Source organism: Rhineura floridana, chromosome 5, assembly GCF_030035675.1.
Source record: "Rhineura floridana isolate rRhiFlo1 chromosome 5, rRhiFlo1.hap2, whole genome shotgun sequence".
Classification (NCBI taxonomy): Eukaryota; Metazoa; Chordata; class Lepidosauria; order Squamata; family Rhineuridae; genus Rhineura; species Rhineura floridana.
This window is the reverse complement of record NC_084484.1, coordinates 151,124,816-151,147,881: the sequence shown is the minus strand read 5'-3', so window position 1 is coordinate 151,147,881 and position 23,066 is coordinate 151,124,816. Positions and strand designations below refer to the sequence as shown.

The following is a 23,066-nucleotide window of genomic DNA, read 5'->3' as shown; positions in this document are numbered from 1 at the left end:
ACTAGACATTTTGAAAATGGATTTAGTAACCTAGACTAAACCCAGAAGAAGCCAGTGAGAGAGAGTATATGTTATAATAATGGTGTCATTCCAACTAATGTCACTATTATGGCTCAATTTCTTACAGGGCAAAAGGAAGACCTTGCATGCACTAAAAAACATGTAATTGAAGAAAAACAGCAAATAGACTCTGAGAAAAACTGTGTTCTTACTAATGTTTTCCATGAAGTTCAAGACAATGAAAAGTCAAGCAGAGAATGTAATTTTACAGATCAGTTGTCAATACTTCTGCAGACAGACAGCAAAAAAGAAACAGTTATGCTTCCTAATATATTTGCTAATCAAGGAACAGGGTCAAGTGAAAACAAGTTCTGTGCCATTGGTCACAATATCAATTTATGCAGAAAGGATGGTGGAGAATGTGTCAATCTTACAAATTTCAGTTCGTTGCAAGAAGCTGTTCTTGAGGAATCTGCACTGGGAATGCAAGCATCAAAAGCAGGAAACAAGCAAGCAGGCTTGGAATTAGCTACACAACATTCTTTGGCAAGTGGTACTCAAATGACTGAACTTGGGTATCAATCAAAGGAAACAGCAAAACTTACTATAGATGAATCTGCTAAGCTTACAGCATTAGAGAAGAAATTAGACCCAGGAGAGCCTCTACCATTAGACTTCACAGAAAATGTTGATAGCAAGCAGAAATTGTTAGGATGCGAAAGGCATAGCAAAACTCCAAATTTTGGTGGCTTCAGAACAGCATCCAATAAACAGATAGCACTGTCTGATAACAACATTAGAAAAGGCAAGTTGCTGTTCAGAAACATAGAAGATGCATTTTTTGAAGGTTTTTCCAACAAAGTAATGCAAAATATTTCAAATGAAAATGCACAGGGAAATGCTGAGATTTCCTCACTTTGGAGGAACAAATTGAATGAAAATCCATCTAATATTTTACATGTTTCTGATTCGCTGGTTATTCAGATGAATGATGCTCAAATTATTTTTCCTGAATGTGCCAATTCACCTTTTCAGAATGTCCTTAAAAATCAACATCTTGAAGGAAAACTAAATTTAACAGCAAGCCAAGAAGCTGAAGTTACTGAACTTTCTAATATACTCGAAGAAACAGGTAGTCAGTTTGAATTTACACAGTTTAGAAAGCATAAGACTGTGGCGTACAATAATACTGGTGAGGTGTCTGGAAGCTATGATAAAAATGATACATGTTTTGATGTTTGGAAAGATTCTAATTTTGAGAAAAGCTCGGGAAAAAAGACTCAAAGAGGCAATGATCTGTCTCCCAATAAACATATAGGCACAACTAAGGAATCTAAGATTCAGATACAAAGCAGTGAAGAAGCTACATCAATTAATTCAGCAAGTAGAAAACAGAACATAAATTTTGTTCCAATAATTTCAGCACCTTTGCAATTCAGCTTGTCTGATGTCGGGGGCTGTAGTTCAGCTGGGGGCAAAGAGATGAGCATTTATGGTGATACTATAAAGAAAGCAGAAAAATTAGTCAGTGATGTAGGTGGAGTGAATGAAATGCTTAGCTCTCACAAAAAAATATTTCAAAGTGATTGTTCAAATATGCCCAATAAACATTGGAGTAATCCCGACTGTATGAAGGAGGGAGGTATTGATTGGCATCAGAGGGTCAAAGAAGTAAGTGCTGAATATCTGATGAAAAATAATGCAAAAGATACAATTACATTTGTGAAAGAAAATATAGAAAGCAAGTCAAAAAGTGCAAACTATAATGGGGACAATGTTGTTCAGGTTTCTAGTACTACAGAAGTTAACCTAAAAATTATTAAAAAGTACTGTTTTTACATGACAAGAAATGAACTCCCATCCTTTGAAAATAAACAGAGCATATTAGTCTCTCATCACTTTGAAAACTGTGGAGAAACTCAGCATAACTGTAATTTGCAAGAAACTTTGTCTGATCTGACATGTTTAGCTGAAGTTGCTAAAACTGAAAAAAAATCCACATTGAATAGTGCAGATGAAAAAGAAAACCTTATTTTAAATCAAGAAGAAGAAAAAGTGAACAATCCAGAAAGTAGTAATTTTCTACAGAGAGTTCACACAATTGCTGATGGGAATATATTTGCAGGAAAGAGTAAAGTACTTCATTTGTTGGCAGGCTCCTGTGCGAGAGAAGAACTAGAGAATGTGTCATCTTCCAGAGTGAAAACTAGTGCTAGAAGTAAAAAGGGAGCTATCAGTCCTGTAAAAAAGAGTATTTATTTAAGTGAAGCTGAAAGTTTATTTCAATCCAAAGAAATCCCTGAAATCAGAAAAGAAAAGCACATTGTTGCAATGGGTTTTCATACGGCTAGTGGGAAGCAAATTATAGTCGCTGATGAATCATTAGCAAAAGCAAGGCATCTTCTTTCAGAAGAAGAAACTATTTTTCCCAAAAAGGAGGAGGATGTTTGTAATTTTGTCAAACCTATCATTCAAGTGTCAAAAGAGAAAAGGAACGAGAACATTACCAAAGTAAGTAAAGAAGGAACTGAAAAACATGAATATCTGCATTCTAAAGGTAACTTTGAAGATCTTCCAGATCTGTTGTCAGACACTAGTAAACAGACTGAGCATCCTGAAACAATTGAAGAATTTTCTTTGGAGATGACTGCATCTGAATCAAATTTAGTATCTCATACTGGAAGGAAGGAAGTGTATGCCGTAAATGAAGGATTGTTGGGAAAGAATAATCTGGCATACACATCAAGAAAAAATATTTTTAAAACTATATCTATTAATTCTGATATCGATCAGTATTTATCTGATGAAGGGTCGGGTATTTGTGCGAAACAAGGTTTTCAACACTTGTCTTCTAGAAATGCAAGTAATGTATTAATTAATAATAAAAACCTTGATTCTTCAGATTTAACTTGCAATACCACTTCAAAGGCTAATACCTCTGCTTTTAAGAGTGAGCATTCTTTGTTGAACCATTTACCTGATACATGTCATAAGATAAATTTTTTGCCAGAGACTTTTACTGATATTTCTGAAGAAACATCATCAAAAAATTTGATTGCTGAAAACAATAGCATTTTTAAAGAAACTTCTAAAAATGAGAGTAGTATGATACATAAATGTGACTTAAAATTGTTGAATGCCAACAGTTTGCAGAAATATTTATCCAATGAAGCCTTGGCTTCAAAACTATTGAAGGCTGGGCCAGTTGCATTCGATACAGCAAGTGGTAAAACTGTTGGAGTTTCTCAGGAAGCATTAAAAAAAGTCAAACAGTTGTTTCGTAAAGACTGCTATAAATCCTTAGAAGAGAATATGGAATATCAATCTAAAGCAAATAAACATGACCATTTAGAAAGCTGTTCTGATATCTTGGGCAATAGAAAATTTGTTGCTTCTATAAACTGCTTAGGTGTAGAGAACATTCCAGTGGAAAATGTAGTTGCACTCCAGTTTTCTAGACCCAAAGAGTACTGTGAAGATAAGGAAGCACTGCAGTATACTGAATCTATGACCTTGGATACTGGGCCTGAGTCATGTTTTCAAATGAATAATAAGCATTCTGATACATGGTCATCCAGCAAGCATAAATGTATCAACTCAGATTTTTCTACCAGTAACTCTGTGTTTTTTAGCACAGCTAGTGGAAAACCTGTACAGTTATCTGAAGAGTCGTTAAAGAAAGCAAAACTGCTTTTTTCTGAAATTGAAATTAATTTGTCAGATCACCAGAGTCATATCTCTGATTGTGATTACAGTTATGAGGAAGCATCTTCTGCCGGGAACAAAGAAACCCCAAAGGAAAAAAAATCATTTGTATCCCAAGAAAAAAGACATCCAAATAGTCAAGTGAATGCAAATATTCCTTGTGGTTTTAGCACAGCAAGTGGAAAACAAGTTCAAATTTCTCAAAAGGCTCTCCAGGATGTTGTGGGTTTCTTAAAAGAATTTGATGATGTCAGTAATAATAGTTGCTCTGTTGATCAACAGAGTTTGGGGCAAGATCATATTTCACCCATTAAAGCTCTTGCTACAGAGACTAAAGTGGAGGATGAAGTTACTTCAAAATCTAAGCCACCAGAGAAAAATACTGCACCTTATTTAACCGCAAGTAAATCTAATGACAAGAAAATTTCTAAAAACCTGTTGAGTACTAAAATACCTGTGTGCATGTCTCATACTGAGAAATACAAGCAACTAGCTGAGTTGGAGAAGAGCTTTCCATGCTCAAAGGAATTTGAGCCTTTGAAGACAACCTGGCCGTGCCTGAGTAGAATGGAAACAAAATGTGCAACAAATCTTGATACTGTAACAGAAGAAAATCTGGATTTTCATTGTTCTTGTTGCTCACAAACCCCAGAAAATTACTTAGAAATAGAAGCTTCAGAAAGTGCAAAAGCTTTCATGGAAGATGATGATCTTGCTGATTCAGAAGGACAGAAAAATAAGTCCTTGAGTTCTGAGAGGACTGATAATTGTATGTCATATACAAGAATCGGAAAAAGGCACATGAAAGAAGAAAACACTTTTGGTAGGTGACTGTTTTTTAAAACTTGGTCCTGTGTGTTTACTGGGTAGCACTCTGACTGATTTCAGTTTAACTTGCTGTAATAATTGCTGTTAGGATGGAACAAGACAGCTTAGAAAATACGTGGTCTCAGCCTCACATTTCGCGAGATATTGGTTTCATTGGCACATCACAGTAAGCTATGGTCAATGGTTTACCATGCATGGATTGCTCCTCCTTTGGTCTTCCCTGCTAGTGAGTAGGACCAACCTACTGTGATCCTTGACTTAGAGTGAAAACTGAAATGCGGGGTTGTGGTTTGTTTCATGCCAAATCAGGTGGTAAGCCAACACCAAATCTTTGCTTAAGATTCTGGCTTGTTTGGAGAAACCAACCATGATTCCTGGTTAGGATGTATGTACCGCTAAACCAGAGATCATGGTTTGTTGGTCTTGCTTGCTAATGGAGAGGACTGAAATGGGAGTAATCGGCATGTTCACAGTACTGTAATTCATTAACCATGGCTTAAAGTGACATGTGAGTGCACCCAATTGGAATATGGGATTGGGGCACTTCAGGTGAGGACTGGTGGGAGGCAGAGGTGCTTAACTCACTTGTTAATTCTTTCTGCAAGTTTGTCCACCTCGGCTGTTTGCTGTTTTTTGCTGCTGGGATTATTGCCATTTTTGGAGCCTGGCTGTTAGGAGCAAAAACCTTGAAAGGGGCATTTGCAGAGAACTAGAAGGTCCAGGAGTGCTAATCAGCCCTATCCTACTCACTGATTCTTCACTACAAATCTTCCCAAGCCCCATATAAGCTTTATATATACTATATATAAATATATATATATAGTATAAGAACATCAAACAAACAGAACTAGTATTGGGGCCTAGATACCAGTATTTTCCATATGAGTCCGGTCCTCACAGCGGGTAATGGCTCCACCTATCGTGCGAAGGCAAGAATGTCTTTGAAGTCAAGACTAGGGGCGTCAGGCCCCTCCCACTCTCCAGTTCATTCTTGCCTTCGTACGAACTAGGTCAATATTTCAGGTTAAGGAAGCCAAGGGCCTATCAAAAACTTATTTGTCTAAATATTTTTGAGGCATTGCTTGAGAGGTTAAATTACTACAGTCTACTTGAGAAATGTTCTGAGGAATGTATTACAGGCATATTCAAAATCCATAAAGGCCAGATTCCTCAAAATCTCAGGTTCCATTTTAGTTTTTTATGTTGTGCTCTCCATGGCAAATGCCTACTGCTCCTACATTTGCAAAGTTAATGGCAGGATGGGTCTACAAAGCATTTATTATTAGTAAGGTAAGCCTCTGTTTCAAGAGAGAGTTCTCCTCTCCTAGATGACAAGGATTTTCATTTTAGAAGAGTAGATCTTGAAACTTGAAACTGCTTGAAGCTGTGCCCCATCATAAATCTATCATGTCAGCTGTTAATGACATATGACAGTATCCTACATTTGTTAAATGTGCGTTTTTAAAATGGCATCTATGACATTGCTTTTCAGGAGAACCTCCTATTAAAAGAAAATTGCTACCTGAATTTGATCTGTCAGAAGAATGCAACAAATCATCTTTGAAAGCTTCAAAAAGTACTCCAGATGGTAACTTTATTTTTCAGGATTACATCTGTTAATCAGAAGTTCATTTTTTATTTATTAAATTTATATCCTGCTCTTCCTCCCAGAAGTGTTGTGTTTGTGATATTTCTTTGACTTCTATAATTCAAAGATTTCAACGTATAATTAAACTTGCTCAAGGTTTATGTGAGAATCCTATTTTGCATATTAACTTTCTCATCCTTGTGAAATTGCATGCCTTATTCTTTGTACATAGTATAAAAATATTGCTTGGTATTTATAATCCAAATTTCAAGCATTCAGAATGCTTCCCATTAATTAACTAAACAATAAGAAAACAGTATCATTGCAGTTTACAAGATCACTATTTGCCACTGTGGCTTCTTACAGGCAGGCACCAAACAGGTGAGCTTAAAAAAACACTACAGAGTTGCATTAATGCAGTAAAATAAATATTGAATTACCGTTCTTTCTGCAGAGAGCTCCTCTATTACTCTGCAGAATCAAAAATGTTGGAAAGTGCAGCTTTTCATATGGATGAAAGAGACTGCATCTGCTGAAATTCCTTCTACACAGTGGTTAAAGGTTCAGTGGCCCCTTCTGCTCTTGCAGTGCTTTTGAGAAGGATATAGAATTCCAGTAACAAAGCTATATTCCTTAGTAATTGTTTGCATCTTTAATATTTTATTTATTTATTTATTATTTGATTTATATCCTGCCCTTCCAGCAGGAGGTTATGAATATGGTTATGAACACTTTATTTGTTCTGTTTCTAATTCAATACATTTTGTTTTTTAACAGTTTGTACAAACCTAGGGTGGTATTCAACTAACTTTTTGTACTAGTACTAGAGTTAGCATAAGCACGATGGGGTTCCCCCCTCCTTCCTACCCATGCATGCGCCTGGTGCCATGCTCAGTTCTCCTCTGGAGTGTTGGGGAAATCTCCAGAAGAGATTTAGGGGGTGAATGGGAGGAGGAAAGGGGGAGATTGTTCCATTGCACAAGAAGAAGTCCTTATGCTGATAGAACAATTGCCTTAGTGCTATGTTGAATGCAATCCCTAGAAATCTGAACTGTCTTGACAAAAAATTTCAAGAGACACCCAAGTTTTTAAAAATTCAAGAAACAACTCTATTGAAATGATTTTGTAGATGTGTTTTTAAGATAATGAACATAGAATTCCACATTTTTAAAAAAATCATGTATCATAACTTTGATAGACAGCTTGTTTTTCTTTAGGTGTAATGAATGACAGGAAAAAGTTTACCTACAATATTCCTTTAAAGCCGCTGATCTGTGGTCCTTTTAGGTAAGAAAAGTAGAAATAATTTCAAATTGAATAATCCTAAAGCTATGTACATAGTGGGACTTCTTCCCCCCAAACCCAGATTCCTTATGCTTTATCTGTAACAATTTTTGAAACTCTTCTAAGTTTCAAACGCAGCTACCCAATAGCTCACAAGGCTATTGCAAATCTCCTTACCCCCTTTTGTCCACCCCTTCTCTAGTAATAGTTTGGCAGAGTAGCCATCAAGACGGAGGGGAAAAAACAAAGGAGATACTAGCATGGCAGGTATAGCCATACAAAAGTCACGAGACCAGGGAACAATGCAGTTCTGAATCTGTAAGAGGCTCCCACGTATTGCCTGTTGCCATCCCTGGGTCTCTTGCTTGTCAGATCTTGCACTACAGTCTCTCCCTGTTGTAGAAGAAAACGGTAGGCATTTCTACACATAATTCAGAGTTCCAGTCATACTGAGGGAGGGAGAGCCAGGAACTTTCTGATGAACAGTTTCTTCCTGCCTCTGCCTTTTCCAAGTAGGGGTATATGCTGTCATGCTCAGCAAAGCTCGGAATCTCCTAAGGAATCTCCATTCCAACCAGAAGTGACAACAGGAGGTGGTGCAGGTGTCCTCAGATGTGTTCTCCAGATCAGACTCATAGGACCTGGTGGTTCCATTCATGCAGTTTTTTATATCTGCCTCAGTCGTGGAAACCCTCATGGTGTCCACAGTTGATTGCCTGATCACAGCTTTGACATCAAAATCTGCACTCTCCAGGGATCGGGGGAAATCCTTTCAGACCAAAGTGACAGGAAGAGTGATGCTGACCAACTTCAGGCATTTACATTAGGTGCAGGGCAGCAGCGCACAATTATATCATGTGTCAGGCTGCAGTTAGCTGGGCATGTGGCCTTCTCCCACAAATCCCAGCCGAATCCAGACACCTGCGGGAGGGGCATAATTAATAGGCCAAAGCAGCAGAATGTTCAGCTGATTCCTTTATAGACGTCTTACAGTACTCAGGAAGGGCCATGGACTCAGGTGTGGTCACATGATGTAATTAATGGCTCAAGCAGTGGGAAGTGGACCACCAGTCCAAAGTCAACCTCTCCATTACTTTTTTTTCTGGGAGCAAGCTCTTTGGAAAATCTCTGGACCTAGTTCTGGTAGAAACTAAGTATTCAAAGTACCACTAAAGGATTTCCCATTGTGCTAGCAGAAATCTTGCACAGAATGGATATGTTAGATGGATTCTGCCCTAAGGGTAAGAAAAAAGACCTTCCTTTGGCATCATAGAAGGACAGCTCTAAACCCAAAAAGATATCTTTGCAGTCTTTTCATTCCTGGGAGTACCCTACCACACATTGTACCACTTGTCCCTTAAGAGGCTTCTGGTGCCCAGCACACCCCATTACAGACCAGATCCCTTGGAAAGTCATAGGATAAACAACCCACACCATGATGCCAGGGTCTCACAGGTAGGGGGTAGGCTTCATCAGATCAGGGAGATTTAGTTCCAGGCAAATGGGTCCTTGAGACCATTCACTTAAGCTGCACCCTGGAATTCATATTTCTGGAAACAAATTCTAGGAATCTCAGTTTCCTGGTATCTGGAGAAACACTGCAGGATCCTGTTGCCAAACTGGTCCCATGGGAGAAGCAATCTGAGGTCTTCTCCATATTCTTTACTATGCCCAAGAAAAATATGGATGTTTAAGCAATTTTTAGACCTGAAATTCCTCATCAAACACGGGAAGTTCAAAATGGAAATGCTCATTCTCCAGTGGGCACCAGGACACCGCCAAGTGGGTATTGTCTTCCTTGCTAGTGCTTGAGGCAGGAAAGAGTTAACACTCCAAACAGACCGTTATTGTGCCCCCCCCCCAGAGTGCTAGTTTGTGCCATTTAGGCACTCATTGCGATTCATTAACAAACGACATAGAAACACCCATATGCATTCACAGACGATTAATCTCAACATTAACTACTAATAAATAACTTAAATAAAGATATAAATCGGCCAGACTGAAGAGCAAGGCAAAAATCTGTACTGCTCAAGCGAGGCAGGAAAAATGAACTAGCACTCCATGGGAGGGGCCATGTTAACGGTCTGTTTAGAGTGTTAACTCTTTCCTGCCTCAAGCACTAGCAAGGAAGACAATACCCACTTGGCAGTGTCCTGGTGCCCACAGAGAAACACCTTTCTGGTGAGTAAAACAGTTTCAATCCATCATGAATACCACTCAAGTGGGGGCTTTCATTTCATCAGTGGAACTTGAAGGTCTATCTGCCCAATTAATTGTTGTTTCCTCTGTTTTGCCTATTGACACAGACCTTTCCAGTACTGGGTGATGCTTTTTGGCCTATCCTTAGCCCCCAGGTTTTTTCCCAAAATCATGGTGCCCCTTGTGTCTCATCTACAAAGAAGTGTCTGTCTATCCATACTTGGATGTCCTGCTGACCAGGCCTTCCTTCCAGGACAAGGCAGCAAGGGACATTCTAGCCGCCCTGCCCTGCCTCAAGGAACATGGGTTTGTTGTCAATCGGGCCAAGAGCTTCCCTATCTTGTACAAAGATCCAGGACCTGAGGTAGTGATAGCCAGAACTCGGGAACGGATCTTCTTGTTGTTAGAATGGGTATCCAAGCTCCTGGAACAGACAAGGGAAATGCTGGAGGCTGCATAGACTCCACTGATGAACGTGGTGCATCTCCAGGGATTTATGGTCAGAACCATCAATTAGATTCCGTGGGCACATGATCCATTCAGTGGTTTCTTCTGCCCCATAAGACCAGATTGCCAGTAAGTCAACCTGTGTACAGCTGATGCCTAGTGACGTAGCTCATACTTTTCTCTGGCTACTCTAGCACCAAACTTCTCGGGTTTTTTTCTGAAGGAAACATCTTGCTTTCAGGTCACCACAGATGCCAATCTATCTGGCTGGGAAGCGACTTGTCTGTCCATCTGGGCCCAGGAAAGGTAGACAGAGACAAGTCAGCCTGCTCAATTAACTGGCTGGAGCTCAGGGCCATCCTTCTGGCCCTTATAGAATTCCAGCCCTGGTGGAATAGTCTCACATCCTTGTCTAGACTATGTCATGGCCAAAGCCCATGTCAATCAATTGAGATGGAGGGGCATGTTTGAGCACACTTCAGGAGGAAAGATCCTGGTTGTTCAGTGGATGAAGGAGCACATTTTCTCTTTCATGGCAAAGCTTGTGATACATAGGGAGACTGGCTGAGCCAGGAACAGATAGATCGGGGGAATAAGAATTCCATCCCAAGGTGTTCCAGACCATTGTGTAAAAGTGGAGCACTCCATGCCTTGATCTCTTTGCAAACAAATCACAACAGATGCCTTCATATCCTGGCTTTGGGAATCCAGAATCCTCCCCCACTCTTTGCTCTGGAGTGTGAGCACTCAGAGCCCAGGTGATGGTGACAGCCTACCACTGTCCTGGTTCTCGGACCTAGCTGACCTGGGCTCCCACTGTCCATTGCACATTCTCAGACCTGCTGTCTGAAGGCCTGGTTCTCCACCCAGATCTGGACTGGCTCTAACTCTGTGTGTGAAGGTTGAGCGGAACACCCTGAAGAAGAAAGGTTTCTTGGATAAAGTTGTCCCACACTATCCTGGCTTCAGAAGACCATCAACCAACCTGATATATGAGATGAGATGGAGGGTTTTTCAGAGGTGGTGCGAGCCCTGGCAAGTCCACCCTCTAGAGCAGCCTTTCCCAACCAGTGTGCCTCCAGATGTTGTTGGACCACAATTCCCATCTTTCCTGACCATTGGCAATGCTGGCTGAGGCTGATGGGAGTTGTGGTCCAACATCTGGAGGCACACTGGTTGGGAAAAGCTGCTGTAGAGGAAATACTTATAGGACAGTCTAGATCAGGGATTGATCCTCAGTACTCTAAATAGGCTAGCAGTAACTTTGGGGAGTGTACTCCCTTACCAAGAAGGATGTGCCTTAGCTGGCCATCTCCTGGTTAAACAGTTCCTCTGAGGAGAATCTGTATGTTCCACCAATGATACGCAAATTTCCCACATGGGGATCTTTCTTTCATCGTCCGAGCAGTCATTATACCACCCTTCAAGCTCTGTGCTCCATTTCACTTGGGGATCTCACTTAAAGCAGTGTTCCTGGGGTGTGATAACATCAGCCAGAAAAGTGGATGAAATTGGGGTCCTGTCAGTCAGGGAGGGACTATGTATCATCAATCCAGACAGGATTGACTTCTGACCTGATCTCTGTTTTCTGCCAAAGGTTACTCAACCTTGCACAGGGTTCAAGAGATTTTGGATTTCTGCCCACACCCAGTCCTCCATCAGGAGAAGTGGTGACATAAATTCGATGGCAAGAGAACATGTCAGAGCCTACCTGAACCTCATTGCACCCATCAGGAGATTGGAGTCATTATTTGTATCCTATAAACAAGGAGTTGAAGCCATAACATGTTGAGGTCCACCATTATCTAGTGGGTTCCCAAATGCATTGTCCAGCCAAGTCCTCAACCCCGCCTACTTGTACAGTAGCCCACTCCAGCAGCTACAGCGGCTCTGTGTACCAGTGCTCCTCTAAAGGACCTTGGTGCATCCACCTACCTTCATCGGATACATTTGTCTCAGCAAATGCAGCCTTGGGCAGGAAGGTGCTTCAGCAGGTTCTGTAATTTTAGTTCTCCCACCTTTCATGGTGGGGTACACTACTACATCAACTTTTGCCTGTACGCTCCACTTTTCTGCTGACTGAGAACAGAACGTTGGACTTACTGTGAAATGTTCTTCTGAGAACAACATGGTGTACACATGCAACAAGTGCAAGCTCATGGCACTGTTGGAAGAAAAAGTGAGAGGCCTGGAACTGTGGGTGGCCACACTGAGGACTATAAGAAGATGAAGAACACTGGAACAACAGCAGCAAAGAGAAGTGGAGGTGGAAGAGCAACAGCATGTGGTAGCAGAAGAGGAGACTGCTTTGGAGAGGAACAACGAAATGGAGGAAACTCTATGGGAAAGGGTAACAGGAGCAGAAGAGCGCTCTACGTGGGGCTGCCTATGAAGATGGTTCGGAAACTGCAGCTTGTGCAGAATGCAGTGGCCAGACTGCTCACGGGGACCAGACGGTTTGACCACATAACACCAATTCTGGCTCGCTTGCACTGGCTGCCTATCTGTTTCCGGGCCCGGTTCAAAGTGCTGGTTTTGACCTATACAGCCTTACACGGCACAGGACCACAATACCTGTTGGAACGCCTCCCCTGTTACGAACCTGCCCGTACACTATGTTCATCATCAAAGACCCTCCTCCGAGTTCCCACTCATAGGGAAGCTCGGAGGGTGGCGACGCGGAAAAAGGCTTTTTCTGTGGTGGCCCCCGAACTGTGGAATGATCTCCCAGAGGAGATACGCCTGGCGCCAACGTTACTATCTTTTTGGCGCCAGGTTAAAATGTTTCTCTTCGCCCAGGTTTTTAACATGCTTTTAACATGCTCTTAACTTGCTTGTATGTGTGGATATTGTTTTAATTTTTAACATTTTAAATTTTTAATGTGTTTATATTGTTATAGGTTTATTGTACTTCTGATGTTTCTTGTCTTGTGAACCGCCCAGAGAGCTTCGGCTATGGGGCGGTCTATAAGTTTAATGAAATAAATAAATAAATAAATTACCCAGTGGAACTATGGAACCACTTTCAACCACTCAAGGATGAGACTGGAGGACAGCCTGTGGTGGAAGAATTACAGGAGACCCCGTGTGACAATGAGCAAGAGGCTGAAGCTCAATCAAGCAGGGGCAATGAAACCACGCCCCACAACAAGAAGAGAAAGTACTAGTAGTGGGAGACTCCCTACTGCGTGGGATCGAAAACCAAGTATGCAGAGAAGATCTGTGGACTCGCCAAGTATGCTGTCTACCAGGAGGACGGATTAGAGATGTGACGGAACGGTTGCCATCACTCATCAAGTCCACCGACAGGTATCCCTTTCTCCTTATCCAAGTGGAAACAAATGATATGGCCAAACGGAGCTATGAAGAAATCACATCAGACTTTGAAGCTCTGGGAAGGAAACTCAAGAACTTTGGGGCCCAGATAGTTTTTTCATCAATCCTTCCATTACTTAGAAGAGGAGTAGAAAGGGAAAGAAAAATACTCCGTGTGAATGAATGGCTACGAAGGTGGTGCAGACGTGAGAGATTTGGATTCTGGGACCACGGGCTATGCTTCCTGGAAGATGGACTACTGGCAAGTGATGGGTTGCATCTCACAAGGACTGGGAAGAATGTGTTTGGCCACAGCATGGAGAAATTCATCAGGAGGGCTTTAAACTGAATCCTAAGGGGGAGGGAGACATAAACTTGGTGGTAATGACTGATGAAGGCTAGTGCACAGTAATGGGAACAGAGAGATCGGCTCTAATAGGACCAAGTAACAGTCCTCAGAAAAATGTAGTAAGGAAGCCAAGCCATAAATCACATGGTCTTTGATGTCTGTATACTAATGTGCAGAGCATGGGAAACAAGCAGGATGAACTTGAACTCTTAATAGGAGGTCGCTGATTCATAGGGTCGCCATAAGTCGTAATTGACTTGAAGGCACATAACAACAACAATTACAACTTGACAGGTATAACTGAAACTTGGTGGGATGACTCCCATGACTGGAATACAGCAATTGAAGGATGTAACTTGTTCAAAAAGAACGGAAGGAATAAAAAGGGAGGTGTTAAAAATATATATCCCTGCACAGAAATAAAGGAAGATGAGCTTGGTAGCTCCACCAAGAGTATCTGGATTAAAATTAATGGGGCAAGCAATGAAAGGAATGTGGTGCTTGGAGTCTACTACCGACGACCCAATCAAGGAGAAGACGAGAATGTAACTTTTGAAAAGCAAATTGCCAATGTTTTGAGGAGGCATGATGTAGTCGTAATGGGGGACTGATATCTGTTGGGAGACAAATTCTGCCAAACACAGCTCCTCCAAGAAATTTCTGACTTGTGTTGGAGATAACGTCCTCCTACAGAAAGTGGAGAAAGCAACCAGAGGATCAGCTATCCTGGACTTGATTCTAACCAATAGAGATGATTTGGTGGACGAAGTGACAGGTACAGGAACTTTGGGGGAAAGTGACCACACCATACTTGAATTCTTGATTTTAACTGAAGCAAAAGATGAGAGTAGCCATACGCACACCCTGGACTTCAGAAAAGCTGATTTTAATAAACTCAGAACAATTGTAAGTACAGTTCCATGGCAAGCCACCCTAATGAGAAAAGGAGTCGAAGATGGGTGGGAGTTTCTAAAAAAGGAAATTCTAAAAGCGCAATGGCAAGCAATTCCAACAAGGAAAAAAGGGAGAAAACAGCAGAAGAAGCCAATGTGGCTTCACAAAAAGCTTAGAGATGACCTGAAAACAAAAAAGGAAACATACAGGAAGTAGAAAGAAGGCCAGGCCACAAAGGAAGAGTACAGGCAGGTATCACAGAATTGCAGGGAAGATGTCAGGAAGGCTAAAGCTGAGAATGAGCTGAGGTTAGCAAGAGATGCTAAAAGGAACAAAACAGCTTTCTTCAGGTACATCCATAGTAAAAGACAGAGAAAAGAAATGGTGGCACAGCTACTCAATGAGGATGGTAAAATGATAACAGACGACAAAGAAAAGGCAGAAGTGCTCAATTCCTACTTTGGCTCAGTCTTCTCCCAAAAAAGGGTCTAATGATCCTCCCGGGAAACATGAAGTAGAAGGGGCAGGATTGGAGCTTGAGATTGATAGACAAACGATCAAGGAATACGTAATCACTTTGAACGAGTTCAAATCCGCAGGGCCCGATAAACTGCATCCTAGAGTATTGAAGGAACTGGCTGAAGAACTCTCAGAACCTCTGTCTATTATCTTTGCAAAATCATGGAGGACTGGTGAAGTGCCAGATGACTGGAGGAGAGCTAATGTCCGTATCTTTAAAAAGGGCAAAAAGCGGGGAACTACAGACCAGTCAGCCTAACACCAATCCCTGGAAAAACTCTGGAGCAGATTATAAAGCAGTCAATCTGTAAGCACCTTGAAAACAATGCAGTGATCACTAGGAGCCAACATGGATTTTTGAAGAACAAATCCTGCCAAACGAATCTTATCTCGTTTTTTGATTGGGTAATCTCCCTTGTAGACTGTGGGAATGCTGTGGATATATTATATCTCAACTTCAGCAAAGCTTTTGATAAAGTGCCCCGTGATATTCTGATTAGCGAGCTAGCTAAATGTGGGCTGGATGGAACAACTATCAAGTGGATCCACAGTTGGCTCCAAAATGATACTCAAAGAGTGCTTATCAATGGTTCCTTCTCAAACTGGGCAGAAGTAACGAGTGGGGTACCACAGGGCTCGGTCCTGGGCCCAGTGCTCTTCAACATTTTTATTAACAACTTGGATGAGGAGGTACAGAGCATGCTTATAAAATTTGCAGATGATACAAAATTGGAGGGCATAGCTAATACCATGGAAGACAGAAACAAAATCCAAAGAGACCTTGATAGGCTGGAGCATTGGGCTGAAAACAACAGAATGAAATTCAACAGGGATAAATGCAAAGTTCTACACTTAGGAAAAAGAAAGCACATGCACAGTTATAGGATGGGGGATACTTGGGTAAGCAATACGACATGTGAGAAGGATCTTGGAATTGTCGTTGATCACAAGCTGAATATGAGCCAACAGTGCAATGTGGCTGTCAAAAAGGCAAATGCTATATTAGGCTGCATTAACAGAAGGATCGTTTCCGAATCGTGTGAAGTATTAGTTCCCCTCCATTCAGCACTGGTTAGGCCTCATCTTGAATACTACGTCCAGTTCTGGTCTCCGCACTTCAAGAAGGATGCAGACAAACTGGAACAGGTTCAGAGGAGGGCAACAAGGATGATCAGGGAACTGGAAACAAAGCCCTATGAGGAGAGACTGAAAGAACTGGCCCTGTTTAGCCTGGAGAAGAGAAGACTGAGGGGAGATATGATAGCACTCTTCAAGTACATGAAAGGTTGTCACACAGAGGAGGGCCGGGATCTCTTCTTGATCGTCCGGAGTGCAGGACACAGAATAATGGGCTCAAGTTGCAGGAAACCAGATTTCGACTGGACATCAGGAAAAACTTGCTAATTGTTAGACCCATAAGACAATGGAACCAATTACCTAGGAAGGTAGTGGGCTCTCTAACCCTGGAGGCTTTCAAGAGGCAGCTGGACAGCCATCTGTTGGGAATGCTTTGATTTGTCTTCCTGCATTGAGCAGGTGGTTGGACTTGATGGCCTTATAGGCCCCTTCCAACTCTACTATTCTATGATTCTATGGACACCGGATAGTAGAGCATACAGCCCCACCCTTGAGTCAAACCTGGCAAGAATCTTTTGTGGAATGTGTTTGTGCGATCACCCAAGTAGTGTAGAGAGAGAATTCTATGACACTCCTCCTGTCCTGTCTGCTCTGAAATTCCTTCTTTTCCCTACTCTATTCTTGTAAATTCCTTGTAAATTTTAAAAGAATCAATGTTTTGAAGTTTCATGATTTTTCACATTAATCTTTCATTTATATCTATGGACAAGTCTGGAAAGCTGAGGAAGCTTCCCTTCCCTTCTAGATGGCCAATTATTTTTTATATATAAAGTTTTGATTCTGCCTTCAAGAAGTGGAGTTGACCCTTGCCTATATGCTTCAGTCTCCACTGACCAAAGAACAGTTCACAGTAAGTCCAACTTTCCAGTTTGTGTAATTAAAACATCTACCAAAATAAAACAAGTGCATTACTGGTAATAATCAAGTTTGTTTAGCATGTGGTTGTCAGGTCAAAGCAATATAAGAAAAGCAAGACTCACTTTTGTTAGTGTTTGTTTATTCAGATCCTTACCAAAATATTTTCATCTCTTCAGTTCTACAAAAGAACGGCAAGAAGTTCTGAATCCGAATCTTACTACCCCAGACCAAGATCTCAAAGGATCTAAATTGGACAGATTTGAGCAACGTATTTCAAAACAGCCTTCAAGCGAACCATTCAGGTTTTTTATTCAGTTTAGTAAGACTTTAACTGAGGAAAGCAAGAAAGCAGAAAATTATCATACAGGAAAGAAACCTGTCAAAGTCTTTGTACCACCTTTCAAAACCAAACCAAATACATCTGAGGATAAAAGAGTTAACAGTAAAGAATCTGTCTTAAGGGACATCAAAAGTATTAATGGAAAGGAAGAGGTCAGTTCTACAAAAGGTTATGAAAACGCCATTGACTCTGAAAATAATCACTTTGAAAATAATAATTCCACACAAATATCAGCTCTGAATTCAGAACCCAGAGATACTAATTCAGGTATGTTTGAGTGTGCGCACATATTTTTGAATATTTGTTTACTTACTGTGAGCATTTATTGATAAATGTGTTCTGGAAAGATTATATCCTCTGTGGCCAGCAAAGTTCCACATATTGGATCTGCACAAATGCATACTAAGTTGAAGTCATTTCTGGAGATTAGCATGAAGTTTTCATCCTGTCCCCTCAACTAATATTTTTAGCACCAAGGTCCTCAGTCAAAAGGGAGGGCTAGTGTTCAGTTCTTTTTTTGCTGCTATGAAGTAAAGAGCTATTGCTATAGTTTGAGGCAGTATGCTTCAGAATACCAGTTGTGGAAACCAGGAGGAGAAAGGGCTGTTGCATTCAGGCTCTCGTTGCAGGCTTCCCATGGCCATCTGTGTGGCTTCTGTGAGAACAGGATGCTGGACTAGATAAGCCACTCCTTCTCAACCTGGTAAGAGCTTTATAGGTTTCCATTTGTGGGACTACACAGAGGCCACAAAAGAAAAACAGTTGCCTTGTGGGTAACTTTTGTTCTTTGAGTCGCTCTCTTGCCTGCCTGCCTATCTCTCCTACTGTAAAGAATTCTCTTGTTAAATTTGCTCAATATTCACAGTGGAGAGAAAATGGAATATCCGAGATGTATTTGAAGAACTTCTGCCACTGACTAAGGAACAGATATATGTGGCATTACATGTGTGAGAGTAAACTGGATGAGCCTATACCAGACTGTCTCAAAGGTGACAGTCTGGGCTCAGGCTAAGAGGCCATTACTGTAATAGGGTTTGAGAGTTTGCTATTATCACAAGAAAGGTCTTGTAACAAAAATCTACAATAATCTGGTTGCTAAAAGGTTTGGAATGATTACATGGGTGTGCTTTGCATGGGAAATTGACCTAGAGAATCAGTTATTTATTTATTTAAACTATTTCTATCCCGCCCTTCTACTGTACAATAGGGCACTCAGGGCTGCTTACAATAAAATCACACACATACATACTAAAATTATACACAATAAAAACACAAAACATTACAGTAAATTAAAATACATAAAGTACAATTAAAATACATCAAATACATTATGCATATATATACAGACATACAGGGCTCAGTTAAAAATGCAAAGAGGACACATGTCTGAGGATGTGCTTCATGAACAGTGTTTCTGTTTTCTTACATATGCCAGTAGAAATGACAAAGGACTGACTGCTAGATACTCAAGGGACATTGTGGAGAGGACTGAATAGGATAATGATGGGGGAAATACAGTTATTGAAATTGACAGGTTAGATATTCTCTAGTACAGTGGTTCCCAACCTTTATGAGCACGGGACCCGCTTTATAAGCTGAAAAAAAATTGTTACCCCCTCCCCCCAGGGAGGCAGGCTGACTGCCAGGAAGGAAGGGGGAAAGCAGCCTTTCTTTGCAGGCTTGCTTCTTGCTTCACAAGAAGCCCTCTCCTCTCATTCTAAGTAAGGGTGTTGCCAGTAGCAGCAGTGCAAGGAGACGGGAATCAGTGATAGTAATCCCCTCTTCTTCCTGGTAGCCCCACCCTCAGCCTCCTTTGGCATCTGCCATGTATTTTATAGGCAGATGCCTGTCCTTATTGCGCCTGAAAGATGCTCTGGAGCTTCAGAAAAGGCCTCCCCTCTTGTTTGGAGCAAGGGGGAGGTGTCATCTGCAGCGGCAGTGGAAAGCAGACAGTGTAGAGGGAGTGAAGACTTTTAAAAATAATAATAAATAATTCATTTCTTTACTGTTCACAGCCCCGTCTGGATTACTTCACAGCCCCCCTGGGGGTCCCGGCCCCCAGGTTGGGAACCACTGCTCTAGTAGTTTTGAGGGGTAGGGAAAGAGGGTCTGGTTTTATCTCTTGCTATGTGCTGTTAAGAAAAAAAGATAGATAAAAGGTTTATTAAAAGGATCTTTGCAGCATTTTTAAGGAACTGAGCTGTCTTTACCATATGACTTGAGATGCTTGGAGCCAAAAACATTAACGAAGATACAGGGAAGGAGTGCCACGAACTGTTTAGATTGTGTATATATGTGTGTGACTGCACAGAGAGCACCCCAAAGAGTATTAACCACAACTCTATTTTCTTCAGTGTTTTGGGGAAAGCTCTGAGAAGAAAACAGAATAATGCTTAATTATCTACTTGTTTTGGAAGGTCATTTGTGGAAGGTACTGGGTGTTCTAGCATGTCATAGTAAATGTATACATAGAAAATTCTAGAAGGTAATACATTGATGCTTCATTTATTAACATTTGTGTCAATATGTCAGCTTACAGAGCTGACAATGTCATTTTTTGATAATACTGTGATGTGGATTTTGAAGGTTTTTGAAATTGAAGATTTTGTCATTAACTGCAGTCTCAAAATTCTGCCTTCAAAAATAGCATTACTTTTGGTGGCTCTAATGTAGGAATGTAGAATCTGTGGCTTTTCAAATGTTGTTGGACTCCAACTCCCATCAGCCCCAGCCAACATGGCTGATGGCCAGATATAAAGTTCCTCATCCCTCCTCTAATTCAGAAATAAAGGCATGCATATTAGTGATAATCTGTCAGTAAATAATTATTAGATATTGAACATTATTTTAATAAACATCTTTAAAACTTTTTAAGATAATACTTGTATTAACATTTGTACATGGCAATGTATACAACAATACTATACTTCTTTGTGTGCTTGTAATTTCTATTTTAAATCAAAGTACATTCTTGAGGATTGATTAATATTTTTCTTTGGCAAATTTAATAAAAATAATAGCAAATCTTCAGCGTGCCAGAAACCTACAAGAAATCAGAATTATAAAGAAACAAAAGCAAAGAATTCGCCCACAACCAGGCAGCCTGTATCTTGTGAAAGCATCAGCTACTCCTTGCAGAATCCCTTTGAAAGCTGTAGTGGGAGAGAAATTGCCTGGTTCTTTCGTCAGTGAACAGGTACCTGCAATGTATTGTCTGGTTTGGATTAGCGTTATCTCAGCTTGTTTGTGCCCATGCATGCAGCCCATTCACTACTTCCTTCTTAGTACAAGCAATCAAATCAGGAAGACTAATTCATTGATCTGAACTGGAAGCTTTGGTTTCCAGCTTTAAAACAAAACAAGGATGTTAAACGAATTTGAAACCATGGCTTATATCTTGTCCCAGATCTGGTAACCATGGTTTCCTGGTTTGGACATGTTGTTGTTGTTGTTGGTGGTGGTGGTGGTGCATTTATATACCGCCCCATAGGCGGTTTACAAGAATTTAAAACAAATAAATACAAATTTAAAAACACATTTTAAAAAGCAATTTAAAAAACATGCTAAAATGCCCAGAAGAGGAAAGTCTTGACCTGGTGGTGAAAAGATAAGTGTTGGCTCCAGGCGCACCTCGTCAGGGAGATCATTCCATAATTTGGGGGCCACCACTGAGAAGGCCCTCTCCCTTGTTGCCAGTCCCCCAGCTTCTCTCAGAGGAGGCACTCAGAGGAGGGCCTTGGATGTTGAGCGTAGTGTATGGCAGAGCTTGGAAAAGTTACTTTTTTGAACTACAACTCCCATCAGCCCTAGGCAACATGGCCACTGGATTAGGCTGATGGGAGCTGTAGTTCAAAAAAGTAACTTTTCCAAGCTCTGGTGTATGGGTGGGTTCGTGTCGGGAGAGGTGTTCCATCAGGTGGTCCTAAGCCATGTAAGGCTTTATAGGTTAAAACCAGCACCTTGAATCGAGCTCGGAAACATACAGACAGCCAATGCAAGTGGGCCAGAAATTTATATGTTCGAGCCATCTGGGCCCTGTTACCAATCTGGCCGCTGCATTTTGCACAAGCTGCAGTTTCCAAACTGTCTTCAAAGGCAGCCACACATAGATCACATTGCACTAATCTAACTTGGAGGTTATCAGAGCATGGACAACTGAAGCCAGGTTATCCATCCAGATAGGGGCGTAGCTGGGCCACCAACCGAAGTTGGTAGAAGGCATTCTGTGCCACCAAGGCTACCTGAGCCTCAAGTGACAGAGATGGTTCTAGGAGAACCCCCAAGCTACGAACCTGCTCTTTCAGGGAGAGTGCAACCCCATCCAGGACAGGTTGGACATCCACCATCTAGCCAGAAGAACCACCCACTAACAGCATCTCAGTCTTGTCTGGATTGAGCCTCAATTTATTAGTCCTCATCCAGTCCATTGTTGCAGCCAGGCACCAGTTCAGCACATTGACAGCCTCACCTGAAGAAGATGAAAAGAAGAAATAGAGCTGCAAACGCACAGCAAAACTCCGGATGACCACACCCAATGGTTTCATGTAGATGTTGAACAGCATGGGGGACAGAACTGACCCCTGCAGAACCTCATACTGGAGAATCCAGTGTGCCGAACAGTGATCCCCAAGCACCACCTTCTGGGCTGACCTGCCAAGTAGGAGCAGAACTACTGCCATGCAGTCCCTCCCACTCCCACCTCAGCCAGTCTTCCCAGAAGGCTACCATGGTCAATGGTATCGAAAGCCGCTGAGAGATCAAGAAGAATCAACAGTCACTCTCGTCCTGTATGACGACGTCTGTCAGGAGAGAGACAGGGGGACCAAGGCTGTTTCCGTGCCAAAACCAGGCCTGAAACCCGACTGAAATGGATCAAGGCTGTTTCCATGCCAAAACCAGGCCTGAAACCGGACTGAAATGGATCAAGGCTGTTTCCGTGCCAAAACCAGGCCTGAAACCGGACTGAAATGGATCCAGATAATTGGTCTCATCCAAGAGTGTCTGGAGCTGGCCTACTAGATGATAATTGTTTAGACTTTAGAGGTTTCCTGGTTTGATTGCTTACACTAGGCCATGATATGAACATCCAAACACACATTACAGTAATACCTCGCATTAATGTACTCAACGGGACCAGAGCGAGTACGTAAACCGAAAATGTCCTTAAAGTGAAGCACTACCTTTTACAACTTTTTTTACCTCTCCTTCATGCGGAGCCTCAAAGCCCCACGCTAAAGCGTCTGCTGCTGCGCTGCCGCGCCTCTCAGTTGATCACGATCGCACCTCCCAGCTGATTTGCAGTGGTGCGATCGCATCTATTTCCACCCCCCATGCGCTAAAGCCTCTGCTGCTGCGCTGCGTTTCTGGAGAAATACAGGCATATGGAGCATGTACATTATAGCGAGGCGACGTTAAGTGAAGCGACGTTAAGCGGGGTATGCCTGTATAAGTGCGTTTAACATATTACCCATTTTAGCATGTTCACTATTAAATTCCTCTTTGGCTATTCAGATATTAGGCACGTATTTAGTAGCAGGATACCTGAAATATCGTCTTACCCCTTAAATACCAAGTCAGTCCCTGCGCTCTGCAGGTGAGGG

The 23,066-nt window shown here is 41.6% G+C and overlaps 1 protein-coding gene across 5 annotated transcripts in view; it reads left to right on the top strand.

The window, feature by feature from the left end:
* BRCA2 (BRCA2 DNA repair associated) overlaps positions 1 to 23,066 on the top strand; it is a 64,667-nt gene that overhangs the window by 7,821 nt on the left and 33,780 nt on the right. For all 5 annotated transcript variants that reach the window (XM_061628426.1, XM_061628429.1, XM_061628428.1 and 2 more), the window contains exons 9-13: positions 128 to 4,528; positions 6,026 to 6,121; positions 7,339 to 7,408; positions 17,303 to 17,733; positions 20,487 to 20,662. In XM_061628426.1, the coding sequence (XP_061484410.1) occupies positions 128 to 4,528; positions 6,026 to 6,121; positions 7,339 to 7,408; positions 17,303 to 17,733; positions 20,487 to 20,662 (5,174 nt within the window). The remainder of the gene's footprint in view (positions 1 to 127; positions 4,529 to 6,025; positions 6,122 to 7,338; positions 7,409 to 17,302; positions 17,734 to 20,486; positions 20,663 to 23,066) is intronic.